General features: G+C 39.8%; 1 protein-coding gene across 2 annotated transcripts; it reads right to left on the reverse strand.

The window, feature by feature from the left end:
• Positions 1-1,386: 1,386 nt before the first annotated feature.
• rps19 (ribosomal protein S19) lies at positions 1,387-8,220 on the reverse strand. 2 transcript variants are annotated; one of them, XM_066683004.1, is made up of 6 exons: positions 8,091-8,220; positions 6,001-6,077; positions 5,213-5,313; positions 3,020-3,203; positions 2,444-2,498; positions 1,387-1,483 (listed from the first exon to the last, which is right to left on the reverse strand). In XM_066683004.1, the coding sequence occupies exons 2-6, from the start codon at positions 6,075-6,077 to the stop codon at positions 1,457-1,459; spliced, it is 444 nt and encodes a 147-aa protein (XP_066539101.1). In that variant the 5' UTR covers positions 8,091-8,220; the 3' UTR covers positions 1,387-1,456. The 2 variants fall into 2 exon arrangements, with proteins under 2 accessions (XP_066539101.1, XP_066539100.1); XM_066683003.1 differs by lacking the exon at positions 8,091-8,220 and adding an exon at positions 7,464-7,538.
• Between the last annotated feature and the right edge of the window lie 3,935 nt (positions 8,221-12,155).

Here is a 12,155-nt window from a genome sequence, read left to right on the forward strand (position 1 = left end):
CGTCTTGGTGCCAACAGCTGTTTGACGATGAGTGTATTTCAACTTGGCTCAACTCTAAAAAAAAGATACAGTCAGATTGAACAGCATTGTTAGGATCCATCTGCCTGAAGTGCTTAATGCCTCTGGACTAAATGAAATTGGTCACAGGAAACAGTTATGAACACACGCCTGATGCTTAAGATAGCTTTGCAAGGCTTTCAACACAAAATATATTTTTAAATACCCATTCAGAGCAGAGGTACAGGGAGGGCGATGCAGCTGTTCAGTGTTGAGTAATGAAGACCCCTATATTCATTCCCTGATATCTGTAAATGTGTGCTACATACTCAACATTAAATTGTACATTTAAATTATGCATCATATTTCATCAACACTGGAAGTGTGCTCTGCATTTTAAGACTACAAGTTCTACAATTACAGATTGTACTCCACGCACACTGTGCTACTCATGGGTCAGTCACAGAAGTACTGTCAGGGTTTTCAAACTGCTCAGTAGTCTAAGTATAGCCCATCAGTGTCATATGGCCACTGAACTAGTGCCAATGATGATCCACCACTCAAATCGTACCTGCAGCATGGTGAGCCACCTTTGGCCATCACCTCACTTGCAGGCTGGCTATGATTGTGCACAAGAGATGTTCATAGTTTTATGAACATATTACTATTAACTAAAGAGCCATAACAAAGTTTAAGCCATGCGTTAATTATGGCCAAGGACATGATCAATTTGTTATGTACTCAGACTTAAAAAATGCATACTAGAAACGAAGTAGACAAAATGTATAAATGTACAGGGCTTTCGGCACTTGGGTCATTCAGTTATCATCACACTAATGCATGTGATATTGTATTTATATTACAAATATTTTTATTCTACCCAATTAAGAAAATGTATAATTACAACAAATAACCAACATATTCAACTTTGTTTTGGACCACCATTCTGAACTGGTGCGTTTCCCTAAAAGAATCCCTTTCAAAATGAAATGTTTAACTTTGTGACCATTAGGGGGCACTGCAGCCCAAATATTCTAGACTAAGAATTTCATTCTTGGCCTCTCAAAATGACAGCACTGACCTTAGGACAAGTTCCAGAATCTGTTTACTACATGAGTGAGCATGAACCCTTCCAGGAAAGTGAATGGTGTACGCTAGGTCACCTCAGACGTACGCCATTACAAAAGGCATTAAATTGAAGCCACTACAGGTGAAGCATCCTTTCTGCTGACAAAAGTGAATTAGAACACAGCAGTTCAGATCATGTCTAAGGAAATAAGCATCAATTTGTCTGATTACGAGAACATCTTCCAAACTACCCTGCGTTTGACATTTTATATGTCCAAATACACCAAGTAATTAACCTTAATAAAAAGAAAAATAAAACTCCATCCCCTCAAGTTCTTAAATTGTAATGAAAACAGAACAGCTTTGAGTTTCACAAACTTTATTTTACACTTCAAGATTTCTTGCTTGCAGCTGCAACCTACAGGAAACAAAGAGAGAAACTTTTAAAGTCTGGTCAAACATGCCAGGACTACACAAAAGCTGGAAACACAACAGCACGCCTGAACCTAATGGCCATTTTCCATTCATTGTTAAACATGTTGGTATTCCTAATTTAATCATTAATTTAACAAGTATTACCCTAGAGAAATTATTCAAACATTGCTAACTGCTAATGTGCACACTTGTGACCCAGCTGTCAGTCAAAAAGTGAGATGTGCATGTTGATATCCTGAACCATCTTTCAGCCCATCAAGACAGGAGCCAAACAGACAGTGGGTGTGTGAGGCTGGCGACATGATTCAGAAATCAGGTTTGCTTCTCTGAATTCTGCTCATTATGGGGATCAGGCAAAATAAAAAGTGCGGCCATACGGCTGCTCAGCCAGCATGAAATTCAATCGGCTTGTTTACTTCACGCAGCCCTGGATTGTCACAACGGCGAGGCTGGCAGCGAGGGGGCCGACTGCAGCAAACGGGCCGAACGGCCGCTCGGGCATTTTTGGGAAGAGGGGAAGTTTCTTGATGGTTCTTTCTGAGGCTCTCGACATGACAGTTATTGTGCCCGTGAAGGCAGTTGCCTTTCTCGGTTGAAACTTTCTCTGAAGCCCTGGGACAGAGTGGCTTGAGGTTTTTAGAGTGATGGATGATTGCAGGATTCTGGGTTTCATTGCAAATGTGCATCTGGACAGACTCCCTCAAGCTGAATACTGATGTGCCAATTGGATTGCTATAGCCTCAGAACAATTGGGTGCATTTCTCACATTACTGGGCCTAACAGGGTGTGGGGCTTCTGAAAATTGCAGCCTGCGGTTAAATTTCAGATTTCGTGAGCAAGATTCATATGCTGAAAAAAAGCAAATAGGCTAACCAGCACTAACTAAAACTATTAAACCTAGCAGGAGATCTCTTGAATGAGTAAAGGAGGGAAGCGTCCTCACCTGACCAGCGATTCTGTCCAGGTCCCTGGTGCCCTGTGGGGTAAGTCTACGCCCACTGTGAGGAGAAGAGAGTTAGTGTATAAACAACAGATTCTACACAGCTACAAGTTGATATATATATTGTCACCGTCTAAAGAAAACATGAAACTCCAATATAGCAAATTTAAAGGACATGGGAGGGGGGAAAGAAAAAATAAATAACTCTCCCCACTTGTCAATAGAAATCTATGTAAAAATATTTTATATCAAGTAGTTTGGGCTTTTCTATTGGTCCACTCATCATGACATTTTCACACAATATGAAGGACAGCTTCTGTGTTTAAAAGATGTAGTAAACAAACAAAGGGATACAGGTCCTGCTTTGGACCGTGAACTATTAAAACGTAATTTAATAACTGAAATGCAGGCAGAGCAGAGAATATATTTGTGTTGTCCAATCCACATGCCGAACGTTTGAAAGCATACGGACACCAGTTAGCTTCAACATGTGGCTAAAGCCCACTAGCTTAAACATCAACAAAATTACAATTTCTCCCCCACCCACAATTATAAACTCGAGTAGCTCAGAGCACTCACCCATTGGGATCTTTCTCCACCATCTTGAGGGCCTCCAGGGCCTGAAGTACTTTGCGGGCAACATTTTTTGAACCCACACTGAAGTGAGAAGGGCATACACCATTCCTCTTACGCCCACCATAGATCTTAATCATGGAGCCCACGCCAACACCACCACGCAGGTAGAGATGACGGACCGTTGAGGCTGAAAATGTAGGAATACATGTGAAATCTTAGTGCAACAAACAGAAGGTATGTTAACATTCCAGAGTGGGCCAAGTTTTGAAAGAACAATTATGCACAAGCTACATATTACTTGCATAATACTAAGTATTCAGACACTAGGTAATCATTACTCACTATACCGCTTTGCAACAATAGCAGATTTTCTAAACCCATTTTCAAGTTTTAAAGCTCCCATCGCTAAAGCATGATTTCCCTTTATAGCTCAACTGAGGTGATGCATCAAGCTGGATCGATATTCTTGACCAACACTGACTACAGCACAGTATATTACTGCAAAGGAATGCACACAAAGTAGAGGCAACTTAAGAACAACTAAACATAACTGATTTTACCCATTATATGGCAGTTTACAAAGACAAAGTAGCAAAACTGTTTAATTCAGTGCTTTGGATTCCATCTACCGATCCCGAACAGAAAAGAAAATCACTGATTTTTTTGAGTGTTTAAGCTGTGCAGTAGTTCAGGCTGTCTAAAGAAATTTAGAGATTTACATGCTGGTGTCGTGGCAAATGGTGCTCAAGTCATACGAAATGAGTTTCAAACAGAGTCACTTGTCTTCAAACAAGTCTTTCATCTTTCCAGACCACAGATTGTAAAATCTGAGACGCTCACTGTGTTCAGAACAGAGGAATCCATCGCAAAATGTCAGAACTGCTGATAGTCCAAATTACTCTAGTTTTGAAGATGTCATTTTCAAGCCAGTGTCTCAGCAAGAGGCCTTCTCGCCAGTCTGAGCCGAAAATGTAAGAGATGCTAAACTTTGTGCAGCAGCAGCAAACGCCTGGGTACAGACTGAGCACAATGGCATAGAAATCCAGCCTGTGCATGGCTTCATTTAACCATGTATTGTATAGTGCAAATTTATAAATGCAACATCCTTCTAAGTGGGTAAGCTTAAAAAAAATGAAATATTTCATTAAAACTAACGCTCAAAACACAAATCATAATTTACATGTAGCTCAGAATTGTGAAGTGGTAATTTGGTAACTTTTCCCTGCCACATTCAGTACAGACCCTGCTGGTATGGGCCAAGTGTTCAGTTCTCTAATAATTACTTAAGCTCATATTCAAATACTTGCAAAAAAAAAAAAAAAAAAAAAAAAAAAAAAAAACATGACAGAAATTGTACGCATGTCTAATAGTAATACCTAGTAAACTTGTAATTTCTAATGAGATACACTATTTAACAACAATTAAAGAGTTCTCTACAAATAAATGGCATTTTTCCCAGCGGACAGTCAATCAGCGTACCAGAGACTTTCTAGAAATTCGTATTAAAACAGTATCCGTTTCAAACTTCAATTTCTTCTCTCTAGAGCCCTTTTCACACAGCCACAGAAGCCCAGATATTTTCCGGACATTACACAGATGTGTGATCACAAATGTTCATAACAGCTGGATATCACCCAGAATGTATCCTGCCAGCCCCACAGTACAAATTCAAGGCAACATCCAAGTGAGCATGTTTGTGAACAGAACTGGTGGTAATGTCCCGTAAAATTCTTCTGCATGCTCTATACATGCATAGCCCCATGCTTGTACCAAAGAGAACATTTCCCATAGTGAGAATGTACTTGGCATGGAAAGTCTCTAGCTGCATGTAGGTAACTCATGAAAGCTGCACTCATCTACTGTTTTATGCCCTGACCATCAGAACACTCCCAGTATTCATCTCATTCTCAACAACATTCCTTTTCAGTCTCTTGTTTCTAACATTCCCTCACAATCCTCTAGCTTCTGAATTTTTACTAGATGTGTTTTATTATTTCCATTTGTTTCAGTAGTTCAAAAACTCCCTGATCCTACCCATTTTATTTAAGTGTTTCCTCATTTCACAGGTCTCTGCATCTTCCATCTCCACATATGTAGACATGTAGGAGGAAGGGAGTTCAGACATAAATTGATACAGTTCAGCACACTGCCCCTGCAAAGTTTAAAATATGACTTGGGAAAATGCAGAACACTCACCAGCTCTAATGTAGAACCAGTTGTCATCGCAGGGGGCCAACTCCTTGTGCTTGGCCAGCTTTACAATGTCAACCCAGTCCGGCACCTTCAGCTTTCCTGACCTGTCGGAGGGCAAACATGTTGAGAGCGAGGACTTAAGGGATATTTTCCATTTTAACTTTGAAACTTTAAAAGGCTCTAAATTACAGTACGGTGAAACGCCACAATTTACATATGTGCATAATTTAGCCAATCAGATCCAAATTTCATTAAGCGTGGTTTAATATAAAATGGTTGCTTGAAGAGAAAGTTAGACTCTATATTGTTGGTGTCAGGAACCATGTATTAAAAAGTCTACAACAAATTCAGCCATTTCACTTACTGTCCAAGACAAGCACTGAACTTTTGTCTGATGTTTATGAAATACTTTTAAATAGTGAAAAGAATCATTAAACACATGGGATGAAAAATGTTCTTAGGAGACTGATCTTCCAGTACCCTGCATATACCTTTGAGGGGAAAAAAATAAATAAACATGTAAGTTAAAGACATTTCCAATGCCTTTGGACATCTGTGGAAATCTATCCTCAGCCATTTCATGTGACTGCTTTCAGAGAGCAAGCTTTTAAAAGTTCAGAATTTTGAGACGTTCTGTTCTCATTACAGAAAGTTTGATGTAGTAACCGTCCCTAGAACATTTCACTCCAAACCACTTTGAATACTTACATCCCATCCATTTAATTATGCACAATTTTTGATGGGTGAAAATGATCAACATCTCATGTCAAACTTACAACCTGGTAACTTACTTTTTCAGGAAGGCTGCCAGCGCCCGGACAAACTCCTGCTGGTTGACGTCTTTTACTGTTACACCACCGCCAGGCATCTGAACAACAAAGACACGCAAATAAATAAACTTGGATTTTAAAGCCCCCAACGAGGGTAAAACAAGCAAGGGATGTCAATAGCAAGGGCTACCTATAGGGCTTCAACATGGTTATTGTTAAGATAAATATGCTGTTCTAAAAATACAATGGACATTTTCAGAATTAACACCGAGAAGAATTCCCAAGGAATTAGTGCAGTATGTGATGCAGATTTGGGTTTTTATATAGTTTCTGTCAAATTTCTGCAATAGGTACAGTACAAAGTAAAAAGTATGCTGACAGCTACCATTTTTAAAAAATGCAAGCCTTGTTCCTAATTGTCAATTGCAATTTTCATTCACAAAGTTGGAGTAAACGGCTGTACTCATGCCGCCATCATTTGGTGTATGGGGAGTAAGAGGTGAGAATACTAAAAAAAAAAGTTTAACATTTATCGCTAAAGCTTTTAAATCATGGCCAATGCAGAGTGACAGAGCCCCAGTTTTGACAAAAATCAGTTTCTACCTAACTCACAATTTTGGTCTTTTATTGTATGGTTTGCTATAGATAATTGTTCTTGAGTTACTGGAAGCATTTTTTTTTACATGTGGCACAGTGTCACGTTTACAGTGTAAACGTGAGTGTAGCAAAATATCAGTATATATTTATATATGTTAAAAATGTATATAAAACTCGTAATATGGTATTCCTACTACTACTACTAACTGCCCAAGCCCTAACTGACGCTCTTAGCTGGCACTAACATTACAGAGGCTAGTTCCAGAAAAGTCATGGGGAGCTAAGTGCTAACGATCCTGGGCAAGCTTTGTTAACGATACACAGCTAAATAACATGTCAGAAAAATAAAACGCATTCGCAAACCCACCAAAAAGCGCAAGTATAAAGAATAACTCGCATACGACGTTTCAATCGAGACTAAAATGGAACTGGGTTTGCAAGGGTCTAATTCGTATTTGTCGTTCCACCTTAAACAGCACGTTATGAGGCGCCAGAACGTGACTACAGCACCATTTAAGGTGGAAAGATATATGAATTAAACTGTAGTATATTAAAAGGGCCCAGAGGGGACACAGTAAAGCTCTAAAATGCGATATGTATCTGTTAAAAGCTGTCAGTTACGGGAAATATGGCGTAAACATCAGGGATTCAAAACTAACCTTTCTCTCAGGCCTAACTTGGATGCTAACGAGAGCCACTAAAACCGGGCGTCCATGACACACGAACAAACATTAATTTCCAACATTCTGCTTTTGTAACTGTCAGAACAATACCCGAAAGATAAAAAATACATTCTGTGAAATAACGGAACCGTTCTGGGTGCGTTTCGTACAAGTTAAACACATAAACCTGACTTTATAAATGAGAGAGAAACCGCGCTGAATTACCTTGCGTGTGGACAGCAGAGAGAAGAGGGACTAGAAGGGTTTCCCATTCAGCTTAACAGGGGCAAGTCACGCTCGTTCCCGCGAGATTTGGCCCCACGTTGTAAGTAATTTCCTGCGGCAAAATCTCAGACTACGCCCTATTCCCTTCCGAGGGCACTTCATAGGTCACAAAACTAGGGCTTGATTATATACCCATTGCAGTAATGGTAGACAAAGTGTGATATGGCTATATATAAAAGGCTTTATGTTAAACACTAGACATGTTTATTTAAGCGTAAAATTAATTATTTGTAATACAAATAGTGTAATACAAAAGGATCAGGGAGCCATTTGAGCTTTAGGCTAACATAATGGTTCAGGCCAACTCTAGTGATGAAAAGTTTTAAATTAATGAATTAATTGATGGATGGATGAATTAATTTACAAATCTAAATAAATCCTGACAAGTCAGCACTGATGTTTCATCTCCTCTGCTAACACTGCTAGAAATATGGACATATAATTATATGTTATATTATATGGACATATATAGCTATATTGTATACAGCTAGCCGATTTCATGCACCTGAGCCTTTCAGAATCAAGACTGCATTCTCCCAATGAGGGTGCCACAGACATCACACTCACACAGAGGAGTCTATGATGAAGAGATTAGGCCGTCAATAAGAATCATGGGACATCATCTTCGTGAGCTTCTGATTTATCTCTCTTCCGATGCTTTCTGTACCGTGTCTCTACTGCAGCCAAGAATGCTGCCTGGCATGGCAGGAGGCAAGCTGGATAGGTGGATGTGGACCAGTGCACAATAAAGTCAGGCCATGCTGGGGAAGCAGTAGACAAAACTGCATGTGAGGACCAGGTGCTACAAGCCCAGTTTTAATTGGCAATAATCCACAGAAAACTGCATTATGGGAAAGTTTGGTGTCACTGCCTTTGTCAAAAGCTAAAATGCAACACCTCTGCAAGTGGACTGAACAGAGACAGAGAAAGCATACAGAGCAACACTATATATGTATATATATATATATATATATATATATATATATATATATAAATAATGTATGTGTGCGTGTGTGACTGGTGGTTGTCTAATGGAAGTCTAATGGTATGTGTAGTACCTAATGGTTGGGTTGTTGGGTAAATGTTTTTATTCTATTAGTTTCTACTGGTATAATAGAGTAAGCTGATGGCAGTGGATCCTGCAACAGGTAAAGCAGTATGAACCAATACAGCAGCTCCTGTGGCAGAGGAAGCAGTAGGAGCACATTCTTAACAGTGATTTCAGCAGCAGTGTGAACTCTGGCAACATGACCCATAGGAAGAGACCTTTTCGTGTGCTGCCAATGGATACTTTGTTTGCTGGGAACCTTGGTCTACTATTTTAACTGCAGGAGAAAAAGGTATGGTGGCCAAAGCTCTGACCACCTTGGGAAGGAATTTAAAATGCTGAGGTCCACTTCAGCGAGGTGGATTACTGGGACTGTTGTGGTCCATTGGGACCAGCTCAGCCTGTACCACGCTGAGGATGACCACATTCAGTGTGGGTCAATGGAGACACAGGACAAACAGGTATCACCACATGTGCCTGTTATAGGCTGTGAATTGGCACTGAGAGTCGGTTATGTGCCAATGAGCTACAGCACCCCCCTGCAATGCCCACTCCCACTTAAGAATAATTTTCAGACTTCAAATAAAGGTAGAATTAGTTGAAGCTAGAGGGTGTAATTAAGAGTGTTCAGTTAAAAACAGTCATGTCATTCAGTCCAACAGGCAGCCATTTATGCATTATGACGCAGCTACCAAAGAAACAATATGTCAAGCTGCCCTTCCTCTTCTGATGTTGAGAGAAGCAGAGGCACAAAACAAGCCAATGCATGTGCCTTCTACAGAAGGTGAGCTCCAGTGGTGGAGTGAGTAGATGTGGCAGCATTAGTGTGAGACAGTGTCACCAACAGAGGAGAGTTGTGGCAGCAGCTTTGAGACTCCTGGAGAATTCTTTCAGTTTTTAGTTTTTCAAAAGTAAAGATGGGGAGGTTTTCACCACTGTGTGTAAGGCTAGGAAAACTACTGAACTTATAATAGCAAAGAACTTGGGAACTGCAAGTCAGGTACGGCACATAACATCATGCAAAGTTTCAGAGTATCTGGAGAAATCTCTATGTGCAAGGGACAAGGCCCAAAAAAAAACCTGGCTGGCTGTAGTCTTCCAGCCCTCTGATGGCTCTGAAGGTTCTGTAGTGGAAATCATGGCAGGGGCTGAAAAACACTTTCCAAAACTACTGTCTGTGAATACAGTTCCTTGCTGCATCCACAAATGCAAGTTAAAACACACAAATGCAAACAAGAAATCATATAGGATCCAGAAACGCACTCACATTCTCTTGGCCCGAGCTCGTTTAAAATAGACTGAGGCAAAGTGGAAAAGTGTTCTGTGGTCTGACCAATCAACATTTTTAATTCTTTTTGGAAATCAAGGATGCTGTGTCCTCTAAAGGCTAAAGAGGAAATGGACAATCCGGCTTTTTTAAATTCACAATTCAAAAGCCCACATCCATGATTGTATGAGGAGGCACCAGTGCACATGGAGCAACATGGTGCTTTCCAGACATCGTTGTTGGGGAAGGCAATGCCAATCCACAATCTGCATGGATTACGTACATGGCTCTTTAGTAAAAGTCTGGGAGCTAAACTACTCCAGACCTGTCACCCACAGCTAAAAAAAATATCTGAAGCATTATGAAATGACACCACGACCCTGAAATGGAAAAGCGGAAAAGAAGATGTATGTATTATGAGAAATGAGAAACACTATAATGGAGACCACAAGCTGTTGAGCAGCTGAAATCCAAAACAAGCAAGAACCAGAAAACCATTCACATTTCACTTTCAGTCTCCTTAGTTCCCAGACACATATGCTGTATGTATACATTATATATATAGAGAGAGAGCCACACACACACACAGTAAATTTGGGATATTCTAGCATTCTAGTAATTCAGCTGTTAGACAGTATAAAACAACACTGAACTATTGCATATCAAAACAGTTGCCTTCAACTAACATGTTAATATAATAACACAAATAATATAATTCATCATAATACAATAAATTATACATTATCATATTGAAGACAGCTACTGTGAGCTTAATGCACCTGCACTGCCCCATGAAAACAACAACTGAAATGCTAGAATATCCCATATTTACAGTATGATAAATGTGGAGTTAATGTGCACAGTAACCTGAGTATTAGACTGAGTGTTCTAGATGCCACTATCTCAATATCAAAATGTTTGAATATTTGATACATTTTCTTACTGGAAGATGCTGATTTCATTTTTAGTAGAGGTTGATGAGTTCTGGGCTCTGGGGCGGCTACTCCTTTCTTCTGTCTACCATTCCCTTTTCTCAGTGTCCAAAGAACACTCAATTTGCCCCATGGGCCGCTACTTTGCATTCGTGGTTTTAAATGATTCCCCTATCCATCCTGCATAACAAATTGGAAATGTTGACTGACAACACAGACCATTTCATTTAATGTGTTGTAATTAAAAGCAGAAGCTCAGAGTTGTTTCATTCATTAGCCATTTTGTGTTTCGGTTTCTCCATAAAGATACACAGCAATAATAGGGCAAGCAAGTGAGGCAGACAAAATAATGAAATGCCAGTTGAATTTAATTTCTCTGTTGGCACCCCTGTTCACCAGAAACTGATTTTAATTTATAGGCTCTGACATATTCACTTCTACTTTTCATTTCACCTTTCTATCAGCAAAATTGAACACAGAAGTCAGGTAACTGTCAAGACTCTGGAGTTCGGGATGAGCAAAGGGAGACCAAGGGTCACTAGTAATCGACTTTTGATTGAAACATTTTTAATTTTCCCTGTAGGCCCACACAACTGAGCTTAAAATGACAGTTAATATCCTAAGCAAACAATTTGTAGTAGAAAGGGTTGTACTGAACTTTTATTGAACACACTGACTTGAAATGCTATAGCGCACCACTTATGCAACAAGTCAGTTTATGAAATTTCTGCTTTTCCAGTTTGGACCCAATTCAACAAATTGAACTGAATACTCACAGAATTTCAAACTCCCTCTGGAAGCAACACCAGTACAACAACAGTTCATCTGCATGTCCATGAAATGGGTTTTATGGTTGAGCAGCAGCACGCTAGCCTGAGATCACTGTACACAATGCCAAATGTCAGCTGGAGTGGTGTCTATGAATCATGCTTCACTATCTGGCAGTCTGATTGATGAATCTGGTCTGGGCAGCTGCTAGGGCAGTGCTACCAACTGCATTGCACAATGCCAATAGTAAAGTGTGCTGGAGGAGTGATAATGGTCTTGGGCTGGTTGTCAAGTTTGGGGCTATGTTCCTTAAAGGCGACATTCATGATTTTAATAAAAAAAAAAACCCACAAAATTAAAATATATTTAATTAAAATTCTGACATTTCCTCACAATTTGCTAGCTCTCCACTTTGTTTGTGTGCTTGAAGCTGGTCTAATGTGTTTACAAAGACCCAGTGTCTTTAAATGTGTACAAAAACAATGGGTCTCTGTTTGGTTTACTAGTGTTTCCCTCGCCTTGCTCACCGCAAAGAAACAGCATGTGGAGAATGACCTCCAAACAATGAAAAGCATGAACCAAGATGGGTATATTGGTCTATTTCTGCTCCCTATGTG

Source organism: Hoplias malabaricus, chromosome 10, assembly GCF_029633855.1.
Source record: "Hoplias malabaricus isolate fHopMal1 chromosome 10, fHopMal1.hap1, whole genome shotgun sequence".
Taxonomy (NCBI): domain Eukaryota; kingdom Metazoa; phylum Chordata; class Actinopteri; order Characiformes; family Erythrinidae; genus Hoplias; species Hoplias malabaricus.